An 18,174-nucleotide genomic window follows, 5' to 3' on the forward strand; every position below is an offset into this window, starting at 1 on the left:
CCAGAAAATAGTAAAAAAAATTGGAAAACGAAACAAAAAACCCCCAAAAAACATACAATATAACAAAGACCAACTCACATGGCATAGGCCATGCAGTGTGCCACCGCGGGGGAGTACCCATGGGGAGTCGCCGTAGGCGGCAGCACTACCACTCCCCGCTCCACTGGTCCGTCACATATGGTGAGAGCCGGACCCTAACGGAGCCGAGAGTGCCCAGCTTGTCGAATAAGGTACTTAGAGGGGCCGGTCAGTCGATCAACAAATGTAATGAGCACCAAATTCCCAACCATCCAGCCATTCCCATTGTCACAATGCCCACAATACAGCCCAAAATGAGCATAATCTGAAACAGTAAATTAGCAGTGAAATAAAGCTATGCAATGGTTACTGTGCGCCGTCATCCGCCCCTGATGGCGAAGAGTGCGGCGACGTAGCTGCTGCGTCAATATTGCGACCTGTCCGTTTCAGATGTTTAAGAAAATCCTCCACTTGTTGTGGCATAGTAAAGAATCGCTGCTGGCCATGATGGGTCACACGAAGGCGTGCGGGATACATCAGCGCATAATCGATTTGAGCCAGCCGCCGTTTGTTCTTGACCGTTGTGAACTTGCGACGTTCCTCCTGAACCAGGGGAGTGAAATCCGGGTAGATGAAAAATGTGTTGCCCTCATATATCAGCAGCTTTTTGCTTCTTGCTATTCGTAAAGCTACATCCCGGTCCCTATAATTTAATAGCCGTGCTATAATGGGGCGCGGCGTGCCCCTGGGAGGTGGGCGCGGCCCCAATGTTCGATGCGCGCGCTAAACTATAAACTGACTGGAGAAAGCATCCGCTCCGATAGAGTTCTGTAGCATCTTTTCCACATAGTCCTCCATCCTCCCCGTATTGGTGGACTCCAGAATGCCTAAGACGCGAATGTTGTTGCGCCGGCTGCGCGCTTCCAAGTCCTCATTCTTTGCGGCCACCAGCTTCAGCAATTTCTCCATGCAGGTGACCTGCGTGGTGACCCGAGTGGTAGTATCCTCAGTGTCCGAGATGCATCTCTCTGTCTCTTTTATACGATCTTCGTGGCTGTCTAATTTATGCGCAATGGCGTCGATACGCGATGACATCCTGTCCACCTTGTCCACTATGGTAGCAAACCCCTGCTGGACCTCTTGCAGAATGCTCTGGACATCAGTAGCCACCGCAGCTGCCCCGCGCTGAGCCTCCTCAACATTATCCATCACCTGGGTATCCTGCGGGGCTCGAGCATTTTTTTTCACCGTCTCGAAGGTCAACTTATGTTGCCGGCCATCCGACTTGCCCATGGCGCCGCGACGATGGAACACTCTTGGCCTGACTAACCTCCCCACTGTCAGCGCTGTACTAGGAAGTCGGGATATAGCCCCCCGAAATCCAGCGAGGACCAGGTCGAGTTAGGGCGACTCTACAAGAGGAATACTATGACATCCCTCCTCCAGCACGTAGCACCTCAGACCAATCCGGGTCCCCCAGTGCACCAGCAGCCAGCAATCTCAGTTGGGCCGTGGGAGCAATACAGCAATGTCCCAATGATCTCAGCGCCCTGCTGCTCCGACATTCAATAAAGAAGCTATGCTCCTCTCTTTGCACCAGCAACTTCACGGAGGGATTCAGGACGCGCTGTGCTCAGGGCAGCGATCCCTTGTACATCCACCACTGGCAGCTCACACCAGCCATCCGTTGCCCAGCCCTCGCGACCTGTACAGCCCCGATCTTCAACGCAAGTGCTCTTCTGTACCAGCAGTTTATCCTGAGGGGGGGGGGGGGCATAGGCAATTAGCCCTCCTCACACCCCAAGCGCTGCAGGAGGATCCACCTCATGACCTTAACCCCTCATTATTATAACACATTTTCAGCAGGATTCAGTGTTTGCCTCTTTCTTATGCCACTACACACAACAGAAGAAACTGGCTCCCTTGCTTCAAATTTACCATGAGTCTCAGACGGAGACTGAACAGCTGGCAGGATGATTTGAATGGGAGGCTAAAGCAGTGCACAGAAACAATGCTCAGAACCTCTGAGACATGCAGCCTTAGAAAACCACAGCCCAGATGGGCCACATGGGGCGAAGCATATTTCAGCTACACTGTACAACTTCTGCAAATGTTAATAATTGAAAAAATATTCGAAATGTCCAAATTGAAAAAGTGAGTGTACTCCCAACCAAGGTCGCTTCTTCTACAAAGACTGATAAAGAACTACACAAAGAACACTGAAAAAAGATAAGATCCCGGGCAAGCTTCCTGGGATATACGATCACCCCTTTCTGTATATATATATGTAGAATATTATGACAAATTACTGGGCGAGGCCTACCCCAGTGAAAGCAGGCACACCACTGCTCGCCTTCAAACTGTTTCGGATGACCCAAATAAGAGCCATTAGGCCTGCCCAGAGTGATCAAGATTCCATAAACAGCCGGTGGTTCGATCATTATAATTTGTGAATCTTGAACGGGAATATTAGAATACTTTACAGATGAGAAATTACTGGGCGAGGCCTAACCCCATGGAACAGGAACATACACTACTGCTGGCCTTGAAGCTGTTTCATATGACCCGCCACAGCCACACGCCAAGACTTGAGTAACGCCCACATAGGAGCCATTAGGACTGCCCAGGGTGATCAAGATTGCTTAAAAAGCCGGTGGTTCTATTATAATTTTGTGACTCTTGAAAGGGAACATATATACCTATGGGTACTGCTTGAGTGCCGCATCATGGAAGAGGCAGAACAATATGTGACTTCCATTAAGACACTTAGAGATGGTGCTTCTATCTGTTGTTTCCACATTAAGAGAAGTAACCTTGATGCAGTCAATTTAGAACTACCTAACCATACTTTTTTCTGGTATCAAAGAAAGTCCAGAGATAATTTAGTGGCTGCTTTTGAAACGATTGTTATTAGTGAGTAGGTTTTGTTTTGATGTTACCTATCCATACAGTACTGAAGCTGTGTTACCTATCCTACTGGAGCTGTGTTATCCATCCATACAGTACTGGAGCTATTTTACCTATCCTTACAGTACTGGAGCCATGTTACCTATCCATACAGTACTGGAGCTATGTTACCTATCCTACTGGAGCTGTGTTACCCATCCATACAGTACTGGAGCTGTGTTACCTATCCTTACAGTACTGGAGCTATGTTACCTATCCTACTGGAGCTGTGTTACCCATCCATACAGTACTGGAGCTATTTTACCTATCCTTACAGTACTGGAGCTGTGTTACCTATCCTTACAGTACTGGAGCTATGTTACCCATCCATACAGTACTGGAGCTATGTTACCTATCCTACTGGAGCTGTGTTACCCATCCATACAGTACTGGAGCTGTGTTACCTATCCTTACAGTACTGGAGCTATGTTACCTATCCTACTGGAGCTGTGTTACCCATCCATACAGTACTGGAGCTATTTTACCTATCCTTACAGTACTGGAGCTGTGTTACCTATCCTTACAGTACTGGAGCTATGTTACCCATCCATACAGTACTGGAGCTATGTTACCTATCCTACTGGAGCTGTGTTACCCATCCATACAGTACTGGAGCTATTTTACCTATCCTTACAGTACTGGAGCTGTGTTACCTATCCATACAGTACTGGAGCTAGGTTACCTATCCTTACAGTACTGGAGCTATGTTACCTATCCTACTGGAGCTGTGTTACCCATCCATACAGTTTTGGAGCTATGTTACCTATCCTTACAGTACTGGAGCCATGTTACCTATCCATACAGTACTGGAGCTGTGTTACCTATCCTTACAGTACTGGAGCCATGTTACCTATCCATACAGTACTGGAGCTGTGTTACCTATCCTTACAGTACTGGAGCCATGTTACCTATCCATACAGTACTGAAGCTATGTTACCTATCCTACTGGAGCTGTGTTATCCATCCATACAGTACTGGAGCTATTTTACCTATCCTTACAGTACTGGAGCTGTGTTACCTATCCATACAGTACTGGAGCTGTGTTACCTATCCTTACAGTACTGGAGCTATGTTACCTATCCTACTGGAGCTGTGTTACCCATCCATACAGTATTGGAGCTGTGTTACCTATCCTTACAGTACTGGAGCCATGTTACCTATCCATACAGTACTGGAGCTGTGTTACCTATCCTTACAGTACTGGAGCCGTGTTACCTATCCTTACAGTACTGGAGCTATGTTACCTATCCTTACAGTACTGGAGCTGTGTTACCTATCCTTACAGTACTGGAGCTGTGTTACCTATCCTTACAGTACTGGAGCTGTGTTACCTATCCTTACAGTACTGGAGCTGTGTTACCTATCCTTACAGTACTGGAGCTGTGTTACCTAGCCTTACAGTACTGGAGCTGTGTTACCTATCCTTACAGTACTGGAGCTGTGTTACCTATCCTTACAGTACTGGAGCTGTGTTACCTATCCTTACGGTGCTGGAGCTATGTTACCTATCCTTACAGTACTGGAGCTGTGTTACCTATCCTTACAGTACTGGAGCTGTGTTACCTATCCTTACAGTACTGGAGCTATGTTACCTATCCTTACAGTACTGGAGCTGTGTTACCTATCCTTACAGTACTGGAGCTGTGTTACCTATCCATACAGTACTGGAGCTGTGTTACCTATCCTTACAGTACTGGAGCTATGTTACCTATCCTACTGGAGCTGTGTTACCCATCCATACAGTATTGGAGCTGTGTTACCTATCCTTACAGTACTGGAGCCATGTTACCTATCCATACAGTACTGGAGCTGTGTTACCTATCCTTACAGTACTGGAGCCGTGTTACCTATCCTTACAGTACTGGAGCTATGTTACCTATCCTTACAGTACTGGAGCTGTGTTACCTATCCTTACAGTACTGGAGCTGTGTTACCTATCCTTACAGTACTGGAGCTGTGTTACCTATCCTTACAGTACTGGAGCTGTGTTACCTATCCTTACGGTGCTGGAGCTGTGTTACCTATCCTTACAGTACTGGAGCTGTGTTACCTATCCTTACGGTGCTGGAGCTATGTTACCTATCCTTACAGTACTGGAGCTGTGTTACCTATCCTTACAGTACTGGAGCTCTGTCACCTATCCTTAAAGTACTGGAGCTGTGTTACCTATCCTTACAGTACTGGAGCCGTGTTACCTATCCTTACAGTACTGGAGCTATGTTACCTATCCTTACAGTACTGGAGCTGTGTTACCTATCCTTACAGTACTGGAGCTGTGTTACCTATCCTTACAGTACTGGAGCTGTGTTACCTATCCTTACAGTACTGGAGCTGTGTCACCTATCCTTACAGTACTGGAGCCATGTTACCTATCCTTACAGTACTGGAGCTGTGTTACCTATCCTTACGGTGCTGGAGCTATGTTACCTATCCTTACAGTACTGGAGCTGTGTTACCTAGCCTTACAGTACTGGAGCTGTGTTACCTATCCTTACAGTACTGGAGCTGTGTTACCTAGCCTTACAGTACTGGAGCTGTGTTACCTATCCTTACAGTACTGGAGCTGTGGCACGCTTGCAGCTTGAATGAGGAGCTTGTCATGCACAGTGCTCTAGCTCCAAGAGAGAATACACTTTTATCAAGGTCACTGGGTAGAAACATGCTGGGAGATGCGAGTAGCTCTCTAATGCGAAAGGAGGGCTGCCCTATTGAGAGACCACGGGGTGATAAATAAGATAATAAGTGAAAAGAAATATTGTCAAATATGAAATTCCTTTGATTCTTAACTGGAGAATAATTTCACCGAAGTCAAGTAGTTGCTTAGAATTATTTGGGATCCAGAGGAAACAAATTGTCTGTCAGTGGTTTGCTCCAGGCCTGCTGTTGACTGAATAAGTGTCTCAGATATTTGGTGCGGCTGTTTCAAGTTTTTTTCTCTTTTGCAGAACATGAAAGAAAATGGGAATCTCCTGTCTAAGGCGAAGTATGAGGCAAAAGTCCCTCCGTTCTACTACAGACCGCGGCCAGAGGACTGTCTGTGAGTTACTAAGCTGATTTGTGTTGTTCGTCCAGGTGGTGTCAGACCAGGGATAGGGTGGTGCACTCACAAAGACACGCACTGAGAGCCGAAACTCGGTGGGTGCAATGTGTGCTTCTGCTTCGTGCACTGTATGGGAACCCACTTAGCCAATAATGTACACTTCTAGTGCATATTCAGCTAAGCAGGCACCTGCAGCACCCATCAAGTCTCATGCATGGCTTCCTTAGAAGCAATCATAGTGAATAACCTGCTCACAATCCGTAGAGGGTGGTAGGGATGGAAGGCAACACTCTGGTCAAATGGAGTGGCAGACAAGAGGGAAAGAGTGATCTTGTGTTTATGATTCCGATTCCTGCAAAAACAGATCAAGTGCATTAAATGTACAACCATATTGTCACCATCCACCGGCTGCTCAGGGCCCCACCTCATTGTGACTCCAAGTCGGAGAGGTATGCGCCCTGCGGCTCATGCATGAAATGCACAAGTAAAAATCCCTGACCATCCACACTTAAATATTTCTGCCCTGGCTGCCATGGGAGGAAATAGCTGCTGAAAACAGTAACAGTTCCAGAAATGATAAGGTAAGACTTCCTGTATTATTTAAAATAGAGACTTTAAGACATATCCTCTAGACTGCTTTTGAATTAATTTCGTTTTCGAGCTGCTGTTTCCTGGTAAGTACGATCTCTATTGTGACTGATATTCACTATTCTGTGGTCAGAGCTTTTACTCTGTTACATAAGAGCTGGAACTTGGCTTGCTTAGGAATGCCGACATCTGCAAGTGCACGGAAGTGTTTAGAATTTCTCGCTTAGTTGATATAATCCCGGCAAGTCTGCATGCTGAGGTTTTAAGGGGTATCCAGACCTGGGGCATTTTGGTATTTAGGCAACTTATCGAGTTCACAATATTGGGAGACCGAAATATCAGCAAAAATATCGTCAAGAATATCGTTTTTTTAGGTAACATAATTTTTAAGAATCATTTTTTGAATATTATATTCAGTAATATAGGGCCGATTACGATGCTGGTCAGGCCGGCTTCCATGGTTCTGTCGGAGGAGGTCTGACTGCCGCGGTTTCGTCGGAATTGCCGGTCTGACTGCCGGATTACGATGCATGCATTGTGTACTCCGACCGACTGCTGACAGACCACTGACTCTGACAGCCTTTCTCCTACCACCAAGATGTCGGACAGTGAAAAACGACAGCCAAAGGACAATCCAGGGATCCGTCCGGATTTCGATGTGGGTTTCTGACAACCCAACCGTGGCGGCCCAACCGACAACCTCAAGTCATTGGAAACAAAGGTTTTGGGGTGAAAACTCACCCAAATCTGCTTCTTTCCAGCAGTCTCCACCGTGGACCCCCTAAACCCCACTACACCTGAGCAGCTGAATCCCCGCTGACTACGACCGTGTGGGTGCCGGAATACAGGTAAGTCCTTCTGCGGTATGTATCCCCATTGACTGGACTGTGCACATTCCGCCACACTCCAGCAATGGGGTACAGGTAGCACGCAGTATATCGCCATATAGTCAGGGATATGTGTTACTATTTAGACAGTTGTTATAATTTTTTTTAAATACAGTTTGTATTTATAAGTCATTTAGGAGTTTTTGTTTTGTTAATTGTAATTTATAGTGTTGTAGCAGGTTGTTGGGTTTTTAGGGGAATAGGGCGGGAAGGTAATAAAGTAACGAATAATTAACAATTAGCTATTGTTAATTATGTAATTGATTATTTATTATGTAAATTGTTTAACACTGATTTATTATATTATATTGTAGGTGCAGGTTGCTTGGTTTGGTGGAGTATAGGGTGGGAAGTTAATTTATATATACAGGGGCACGGATCCGTGTGCCTAAGCAAAGGTCTGATTGGCTGGCAGTACCTTCACAGAAAAGTTGCGACCGCCATTTTGTTTGTCGGGAAACGGTCCCCGGGTCTGAAACATTCTGTGCAATGTGAATGAAGGGGTTAGGGTAGATATACCCTGACCCCATGCTTGTGTTAGAGGGGTCCCAGTGGGACCCATGAAGGCCTATAATTGCCTTGTAACATTTTTTTCTCAGCGTGGGGGAATCTGTGGATCCCCGAGGTGCTCAGTGCGTACTCCATCCCCTGCGGAAACGCGAATCCTGATGCAGCTCATCAGAGGCTCCGCCCCCTTTGTCTACCACTCCGAAAAGTGCCTACTGGATGCTGAGGGTCCTTGGAGGCCAAGAACCTCTCCTGTTACCTCCAGCAAGTCCACACAGTGGGATTGCTGAGAGGTCGTCCGAGGCCAAACACCCTTTCTCCACAACTCTGCAAACACCCCTCCTTTTGCACTACTGGTTGCGGGATGAAGTCCCCTTGGATGCTGAGGGCTCCTGAGGGCCAATAAACCACCCTGTTACCTCCAGTGAGTCCTACACAGCTGAATTGCTAAGAGGTTGTCGGAGGACATGCCCCCTTTCTCCACCACTTTGCAAACATACCTCATGACACACTATGGTTGGGGGATGAAATTCCCTTGGATGCTGAGGGTAATTAGGGGCCAAAAACCCCTCCTGTTACCTCCAGTAAGTCCCACACAAAAGGAGTGCTGAGAGGTCGTCGGAAGCCCCACCCCCTTTCTCCACCACTCTGAAAACGTGTCTCCTGGTGCACTACTGATTGGGGGAGGAAATCCCTTTGTATGCAGAGTGTCCTTGGGGGCCAATAACCCCTCCTGTTACCGCCAGTAATTCCCACACAGTGGGATTGCTTAGAGGTTGCCGAGGCCCTGCCTCCTTTCTCCACCACTCTACAAACGCACCTCCTGATGCTTACTGGTTGGGGGATGCTGAGGGTCCTTGTGGGCCAAGAACCCCTCCTGTTATCTCCAGTAAGTCCCACATAGCGGGATTGCTTAGGGATTGCCCCACCCCTTTCTCCACCACTCTGCAAACACGCCTCCTGGTGCAACACTGGTTGGGGGATGAAGTCCCCTTGTATGCTGAGGAACCTTTGGGGCCAAGAACCCCTCCTGTTATCTCCAGTAATTCGCACACAGTGGGAATGCTTAGAGGTTGTCGTGGCCCGCCCCTTTCTCCACCACTCTGCGGACACGCCTCCTGGCGTACTACTTGTTGGGAGATAAAGTCCGCTTGGATGCTGAGGACCCTTGGTGGCGAAGAACCCCTCCAGTAAGTCACACACAGCGGGATTGCTGAGAGCTGGTCAGAAGACCCACCCATTGTCCCTTCACTCTGCAAATGCGCCTCCTGGCGCACAACTGGTTGGGAAATGAAGTCCCCTTTTATGCTGAGGGTCCTTAGGGGCCAAGAATGCCTCCTGTAAACTTCCATTAAGTCCCACACTGCGGGATTGCTGAGAGGTCAGCTAACGCCACTCCCCTTTTCTCCACCACTCTACAAACGCACCTCCTGACACTTACTGGTTGGGAGATGAAGTCCCTTCGTATGCTGAGGGTCCTTGGGGGCCAAGAACCCCTCCTGTTACCGCCAGTAAGTCCCACACAGTGGGATTGCTGAGAGGTCATCGGAGACCCCATCCCCTTTCTCCACCACTTATGCAAACATGCCTTCAGGCACACTGCTGGTTGTGGGTTGAAGTCCCCTTGGATGCTGAAGGTCCTTGGGGGCCAAGAAGCCCTCCTGTTACCTCCAGTAAGTGACACACATCAGGATTGCTGAGAGCTGGTCAGAGGCCCAGCCCCCTCTCTCCACCACTCTGCAAATGCACCTCCTGATGCACTACTGGTTGGGGGATGAAGTCCCTTTGGCTGCTGAGGGTCCTTGGGGGCCAATAACCCCTTCTGTTACAACCTGTAAGTCCCACACAGCGGAATTGCTGAGAGCTCATTGGAGACCCTGCCCCCTTTATCCACCCACTGTACAGACCCATACAGCCACTCACACACCAACTCACAGACCCATAAGGTCACTCTTATGAACTCACGTATTACATCAGTCATGACATGGTCAGTGACATCACTGATGACATCACTCATGACATCACTCATGACATCATCCACAGAACCATTCGTACATCCACTCATAACACCCACACACCTCATAAACACACTCAAACACCCATACAACCACCCACACACTGACTCACTGATCCATAGAACCTTTCACACACCCATACTGCCACTAACACAGCCACTCACTTCCCATACACCCACTCACACAGCCACTCAGTCACCCATGCAGTTACTCACACACCCACTTATTCACCCATACAACCAGTTGCATACCTAGTCACTCATGCATACAACCTCTCAACAGAGTGACTCACTCACCCTTGCAGACACTCACATAGACACTCACTCTCCAATACAGCCACTCAGACAACCAATCAGTTAATCAAGCACCCACTCAAACAGCTACTCAGTCACCCGTACGTCCACTTACACACAGTCACTCATCCACACAGCTACTTAGTCACCAATACAGCCACTCACATACACCCACAGACCCAAACAGCCACTCACACAGCCAGTCACTCACTCATACAGCCATTCATATATCTACTCACTCACCAATGTAGACACCCACTCACTCAAACATAGACCTACTCATATACCCACTCATTCACCCATACAGCTACTCACACAGCCACTCTCTCGCCCATACAGCCACTCACACACTCACTCACCAATACAGCTAGTCACACAGCCACTCCCCCACCCATACAGTTACTCACACACCCACTTATTCACCCATACAGGTACTCACACACCCACTTATTCACCCATACAGCCACTCACACACCCACACACAGAGTTTAATATTTTTTCTACATTAATAGGGTTATTCATGTATCTAATGCGTTTGAAATGAAGTACTTTCCCTACTGTTGCTTAGACTGGAGTAAATCTCTAACCGCCCTAGAAGTCCAACCCTTTCCCTACTGTTGTGTTGTTTGGAATTGTAATAGTAAATGTAACTCTTGCGGAGTCCTTACTGTTGCGCTGTTTGGAGTATGAATAGTAAATTTAACCCCTCTGAAGTCCAACACTTTCCCTACTGTTGCATAAACTGTAGTCTGAATTTTAAATGAAGCACATTATAGGAAAATATGATTTTCATTTGGGTACAGAAAAGCTAGTTTTAACTATAACATAAAGGCATTGTTTAAACAAGAATGGATAATTCAAAAAGATGAAAAAGGGGGAAAGAATAAAAAGAAAAAACATTGGCAAAGTAAAGTCTTGGCTCACCAGTCCTAGCAATGAAGATCGCTTGTCCAGCGGTTGTGTATATGTGGTCAGGTCAAAGACCAACACTCACCATACAAGAGGGCAAATGGCTGAACAGAGCTCATGCTGAATGCAGTGGTGGGTGGAAACAAAATGTGAATGACAGATGAATAGAGCAGTGGCTTAAGAGGGTTGACACAACGCCCACCTCTTAACATACTTGTGTGTGTTGTATCATTTTTATATTACATAAGGCTGGTGAGACTGCTAAAGCTGCCAGTAGACCAGACCAAAAATAAAGTTGTTATGGATTTGTGGCATGGTGTGCACTTGCTATATCATTTAATATGCAGAATGCAACTGAGAATGCATCTGATGAGAATAAACTGGCTAGGTTGTTCTACCAGTGCATAGCTGCTCAAAGAACAGTAGAGCGGAGGTGGCTTCCTGGGTTGACTTGCAACACTCCCCTAGTTGTTTTCCTGTGATGTGCTTTAAAACTAAACTAAAGGTTTTCGATATTGTTCTAATTACACCTAGCTGATAAAAAGCCTACATACTGTTCTATTCAAATTATATGGAAAGAATATATATTTTGTTTTAATTTAAAATGTTTATTGCAGGCACTTGGATGATAGCATGTTTTCCTTTTCTTCTTTTTATATTTGTGACATAAACGTTATAAAAAAATATTAACCATTGCACTTGCTTGTCAGGGCCAGATATAGTGCCCCAAAAATGAAGTGTTTGGCAGGAACTTTTCAAGATTTCTCTATAACACAGATAAATGACACTGGCTGTAGTTCATATGTGAGCTTGTGGGAGCTTATCTATATATATATATGTTTAGAGGAAGCATAAAAGGTAATTGTGATCCAATACTGCCATTTAGAAGTTCTCGTGACATTATAAACCATGAGGCAAAAAGCCAAGTGGATTATAAATGACACAAGAACCCCAAAATTGCAATGCAGGAATATGTTACATGTTACCCATTATGCATTTTTTTATATTTTAGATAGTTAGCTTGAAAAATCTGTTTCTTCAAAATGCAGCTAACAAACGGCACTGATTGAAATTAGACTGTTGATGTTTTGTTTGCCTTTCTTGAATAAATTGTTGATAAAACAATGGACATCGGAGAAGACCAGTGTATTAATGTGATTCTGTGGCTGCTGCATTTCCCCGCATAATTATGGGTTTCCCACATAATGTGCCACAAATTTGCAAAAAATACATAACAAATGTTTGTAGCTCAAGGGGATGAAAATAATGCCACCCTAGAATGTGCTCTATATTTTGCATTTTTGTCGCATACTTTCTATAACCATGCCATGTAGTCTGGTCCTCCATGTTGCATAACCCTAGTAGCCATGATAATGACAAACTCTGCAGAGGTGTTAATAGACTGTCAATATGAAGATGAATCCTTATTTCACAGACAACTGTGTAATATGTTCCATATGTCATGGCTCCCTGTGGAACATGGATGCATAACGAGTACTCGTGTAGTTAGGTACAGTATTGTCGTTGAGGTATTCTGGTGACGGTATAAACCATGAGACTAAAGGTTGAGTGGTTTGGATATGTCACTAAAACCCAGAGATGGCAATATAGGACCTTTTTACCTGTTATATGTATATACAGTTGTATTTTAGCACAGTTAGCTTGGCAAGGCGGTTTTCATCCTGACCTATTTTGACTTTGAGCACTGAAATGCTGCTACACTCTCCCCAGTTTATGTGATCTGCCCATTAAAAAGATGGCAATGCTGGGTATACCACAAAATACTTCAGTAGTGTAAAAGTCATATCCCACATATTTGTGGTAGTGACCCCTTAACTACCTAGGTGTGTATCTGGGAAAACATAGTTTGCAGCCCTGTACAGTTGTATTCCAAAAATGGAGCCTTGACATGTCAAAGTAAACCACTTTTCACATATGGACAACTCACATTCACTAGGTCACTCATAAATAGTTGTTTGGAGCACACAATGTGTGTACAAAGTGAGGCATACTTATTATGAAATTGGCATGTCTTGCCAGTGAAAGATTCAAAGTGCTATTGTACTGTATATGCGGAAGTAGCCTTTTCCTCATATAAAAGTATAGGTAGGAATAAAAGTCATATTTTTCATAAGTTTACTTTAGGAAGGATTAAGAAAATAATCAGCACACGGTTAGCATACTTATAAGAAGTAAGTTTGTAGATTTATATAGCGGTGCTTATCACCCTTGAGGGTATCCAGGCACTGTCCATGGACATGGAGAGATTATGAGATTTGCCCAGAATCACAGAATGTTGCACAGACGCCAAGATTCAAACCCATCCTCTCCCCAGTCCAGTTTATTGATGACACTGAGGTTTTGATAGTTGATTTTAATGAAAACTGCTCATCTATTACTGAGACAGAAAAACTCATTAAATCCGATTTACCAGGAACCCTTTCCTCCTGTACCAGCAATGCTTCCAATCAGTGCTCAAATGAAGGGGAGTAAGCCTGATTTGGCACCTATCATTGAAACAGATCGAGGATCTGTCTGGCCCGTCGAATATCCTGAATTTGTTCTTAACAAAAAACACAGCCACGGCTGACCACTGGTTCAGCACCTCAATCCTAGTATATACAACAAATAAGAATCCTGTGCACAATTCTTCCAAGAGTCCGCCGCAGAAGGACTCCACTGAAATCCAGATGAGAAATCTTTTTTGACAAAGGGGGGGAAGGTGCACCAGTAAAAAGTCCAAACTTGATAGTAAGTCCTTAACGTTCCTTTTATTCTTGTATATATATTTTTTCATAAAACGAGAAATCAGCCAACGCGTTTCGTTCTTTGCGACAAGAACTTCTTCAGGGCTGAAACAAGTAACAGACAAATATAAAGACATAACTATATGTATATACAACATAAATATACATCCTAATTATTACAAAAAATACACAAGACCATAAGAAAGGACATTATTACATACAAATACAAACTGTAGTACATATGTATATACAAAAACACATAGGACAATATTCATATAAAAACAGAATAATATAAATATACATAAAAAAGACAAGATAAAAAGCTGCATAAGCTGAGTTTTTCTTAACCGTGATATACAACTTAAGACCCAATAATTAGTCAGTAAAGATAATAAATGTCATTGATTAGATGGAATATTATGCAAACAGTAATAAATCATTATAATGCTCACACATTAATAGATTGCATGGACATATTCAAAAGACAAATATATTAGCGTCAAGATCAATAGTCTGTATTGATGTAGAGTATCTCGAGTAAGACCCAAATAGTAAAATGCGAAAATATCTCACCAGTAAATAGACGATGTAGAGTACATAAAAATGAAGGTCATCAAGAAGTATATGATGCAAAAATAACCATGCGGTCAAAATTTAGAAAATTCCATAATGCAAATTCAAAAAAGTAATTTGCATAGGTTCCAATGCGCTGAAATATAAACTGAAAAAGAAAAAAGAAAGAAAGGAAAGAAACGAAATAAAAGATAATGTTTTATGTAAACGTATCTCATCAGTCAATATTATAACGTCAAGATTACCCTCTTCCATGCCCATGACGAGATAGTCTCGTCATGGAGCACGGTTGCGCTGTGCCCATGACGAGACTATCTCGTCATGGACCCCGCCCGCTAATGAAAGGCCCGGCACAGGAGGGGGAAAGGGCGGGGCACTTAAGGAGTTAATAGTCTGCGACAATATAAAAAAACTATAATAAGACCCAAATAGTAGAAAGCGAAAATATCTCACCAATATTTGGATGATGTAAAGTACATGTAAATACAAGTCATCAAAAGGTATATGGTACGAATATATCCATGTCATCAGAATTCCATGATATGAATTCAAATCGGTTTTGCACATAGATTCCAAAGCACTAAAGTATAAACAGAAAACGAGGGAAAAACGCAATAAGCGATAGAGCAACAGAGAAACAAAAAGACACGAAGGAAAGAAGGGAAATATAAAAATATATAACACAAATGCAACTAGGCATACATCCAAATATCAATCCTAAGCTCCGATTCTACTGGCCCTCAAGAATCATTATTGCAAACAGTGTCCAAAGCAACGAAGTAGCTTGTAGTAAAATGTAGTAAAAAAGACTCATTTGCCTAACTTGCCTCATCATTTGGGAACGTACATCAACCCGTATATAAAAACTTGCCGAATGGTATATAGCAAGGAGCCAAGTGTTAAATAAATTACACCCAGTAACAAAAAGCAGGTCGAAAAAACAAATATAAAGGCACAATAATACATAAGATCTAGACCAGCTTACCTTTTCCAAGTAAGAAAAGCGTGAAGTAAGTAACGGAGTCAGATAGCAAACAGTGTTTCAAACTAACCCGCGAGCCGCTACATAAATAGGTCACCTGGTATAAAGTGGCACGTCCCCGTTCGTTGAGAAAAAAAGGGTAAACACAATCGCCATATTTGAATGGTTCTCGAGCATACACAAATATAAGTAAAGTATCGAAGAACACCATAATCAAAAGCTGAAACAGTATACAGAGAGCAGTATTTTAAGCGGCATGTAGTTGTGAATGAGACATATAGTTGCGTGTCCCCGTACGTATCCAAGACAACGTGCAGTTATAAGTAGATATAAGATAGCTCGTCATCGTACGTATTCAGAGAACATGTAAATATAATTACCATATTCAAGTGATGGGAGAAATATGTCCAGAATAAATATTTAAAAACACGCCCGAACAAAATATTACCAAAAAACCATAAATCTTGCCTGGTTATACAAAATAATATACCCCCATATTTACACGACATCAAGTGAAAAGAATCACCGTGTATAAACGGTAAGAGGGTAAAATAGAGGGCATTATTTAAAAAGGATATATAAGTAACCAATCTGCATATATTAAATAACAGCTCTGATTTTATAAAAACGAAGAACCAATGTGTTACCAACACATAGAGAGCCATATTAGAACCAAGAAGAAAGAAAAAGAAACAATCACCCATAACAAGTACAATGTTAACAATAAAGATATACATACAAAATAAAAAGTGACGAAAAAAAATAAAAATAAATATGAAAGAATGAGGGAAAAAGTATGGTCTGATCCCAGATCATACAGAAAGTAGCACGTCCACCGTACGTATGCAGAAAAAAAGTGAGTATAGCCACCGTATCTAAAGGAGACAACAATATGTCCTGAGTGATATTGACATATGCATATCTAGAGTATTGTCCATAACAAGAGTAAATCGATACACTGCCAATGAAAAGAATAACAATGTTAACAATGAGGATATATATAGAGGGTATAAAGGAACAAAGTGTGATCCGATCCCAGATAATACATATTAGACTATAATCCATCGATATTAAAGAATTATAAGAATAATGTTTGTAACATAGTACCCACCCTAATAGGGTACACTTTCTTAGATCAGAGGAGAAAAAATACCAATTAACCCCTACCAATTACTGAAAGTAGTGCATCTCATTATCAGAGTTGTGTCCCAAGGTAGCAGCTCGTAGGCGACATATCCATTTTGATTCATTTTGTCTTAATGTCAATTCCCTGTTTGATCCTCTTTTACCCACAGGGATATGTTCAATACCATGAAACCAAAAAGAGGAACAATCCTTGTGTTTAATCCTGTAATGCTCAGTTATAGGATATCTTGTATCATTATTCAATAGGGCTCGCCTATGTTCTTGTATACGTATTTTTAAGGGGCGAATAGTACTTCCCACATAGATGATACCACAATCACATCCTAAAATATATACAGCATAGGTAGTATTGCAGTTAATGAATCGATTGATGTTAAATGTACGTCTACTATTATAGGAAAAAGTCTTAGTTGTATTCTTACCCATGGGACAGACGTTTTTTGGGGAGCCAAGTACCACTTGTTTGTGGAGTAGTGATGTAACTAGGACACAACTCATTCCTCAATGAGACACCTTTTCTATATGTAATAGCGGGTGTAACAGAAAAACAGTCTTTTAGTCCAATGATAGAAGTCAAAAGATAGCAATTTTTCTTAAAAGCTTTGAATATACTGTCACTATGTGTGGTATATTGTGTAATAAATCTTGCCCTCCAGTTGGATTTGTCACTATATTTAGGTCTATCAAGTAATGTTACATGCCTAGTAGTAGACAGAATTCTTTGTTCAGCTTTATCAAGTATCTTATTGTTATACCCTCTATTTCGAAATCTTTTCTTAGTTTCTCTGACATTTGAGAGAAAACTACTCTCCTCACTGCAGTTCCTCCTAATGCGTATGAGTTCCCCAAAGGGGATGTTGTTGATAACAGAACTTGCGTGGGCACTAGAGGCATGCAAGACTGCATTGCATGCAGTCTCCTTTCTGTAGAGTTTGCTTTCAATCTTGTCATTTTCAACATAGAAGTTGATATCGAGAAAATTGATACTGTTCTTATGATAGGACATAGTGAGTTTTACATTAAACACGTTATCATTTAGATAAGTGAAATATTGCTGCAATTGTTCAACAGAACCGGACCAGAGACAGATGATATTGTCTATGTACCTCCCCCAGAACACAATAAATTCGGTCCAAGGGGAGGCACATCGGGCCCAGGCATGCTCCCTCTCGTACCACCCCATAAAGAGGCTGGCGTACGAAGGAGCAAACCTGGAACCCATCGCAGCGCCCTTGATCTGTTGATACCAGCAGTTATCATGCAGAAAAAAGTTGTTCATAAGTATAATATTGATCATCTCAACAACCATTTCATTATGTTCATAGAGCTCAGCACCCTCCCGATCCAAAAAGGAACGTATGGCCATCATGCCAAATTGTTTGTCAATACACGTGTAAAGACTCTCAACATCAAGTGTCACAAAGAGAAGTTCCTCCGACCATTGAAAGTCTTTTAGTTTGACAAGAATGTCTTTACTATCCTTGACAAAAGATGGTAAATCCAATACATTTTTGCGTAGTTTT

The 18,174-nt window shown here is 43.2% G+C and overlaps 1 protein-coding gene across 4 annotated transcripts in view; it reads left to right on the top strand.

Annotated features, from left to right (window-relative positions):
• Positions 1-18,174, top strand: part of ADAP2 (ArfGAP with dual PH domains 2) — a 184,050-nt gene that overhangs the window by 71,417 nt on the left and 94,459 nt on the right. For all 4 annotated transcript variants that reach the window (XM_085617208.1, XM_085617207.1, XM_085617210.1 and 1 more), the window contains one exon: positions 5,910-6,001. In XM_085617208.1, the coding sequence (XP_085473334.1) occupies positions 5,910-6,001 (92 nt within the window). The remainder of the gene's footprint in view (positions 1-5,909; positions 6,002-18,174) is intronic.

This window comes from Triturus cristatus, chromosome 7 (genome assembly GCF_964204655.1).
Source record: "Triturus cristatus chromosome 7, aTriCri1.1, whole genome shotgun sequence".
Taxonomy (NCBI): Eukaryota; Metazoa; Chordata; class Amphibia; order Caudata; family Salamandridae; genus Triturus; species Triturus cristatus.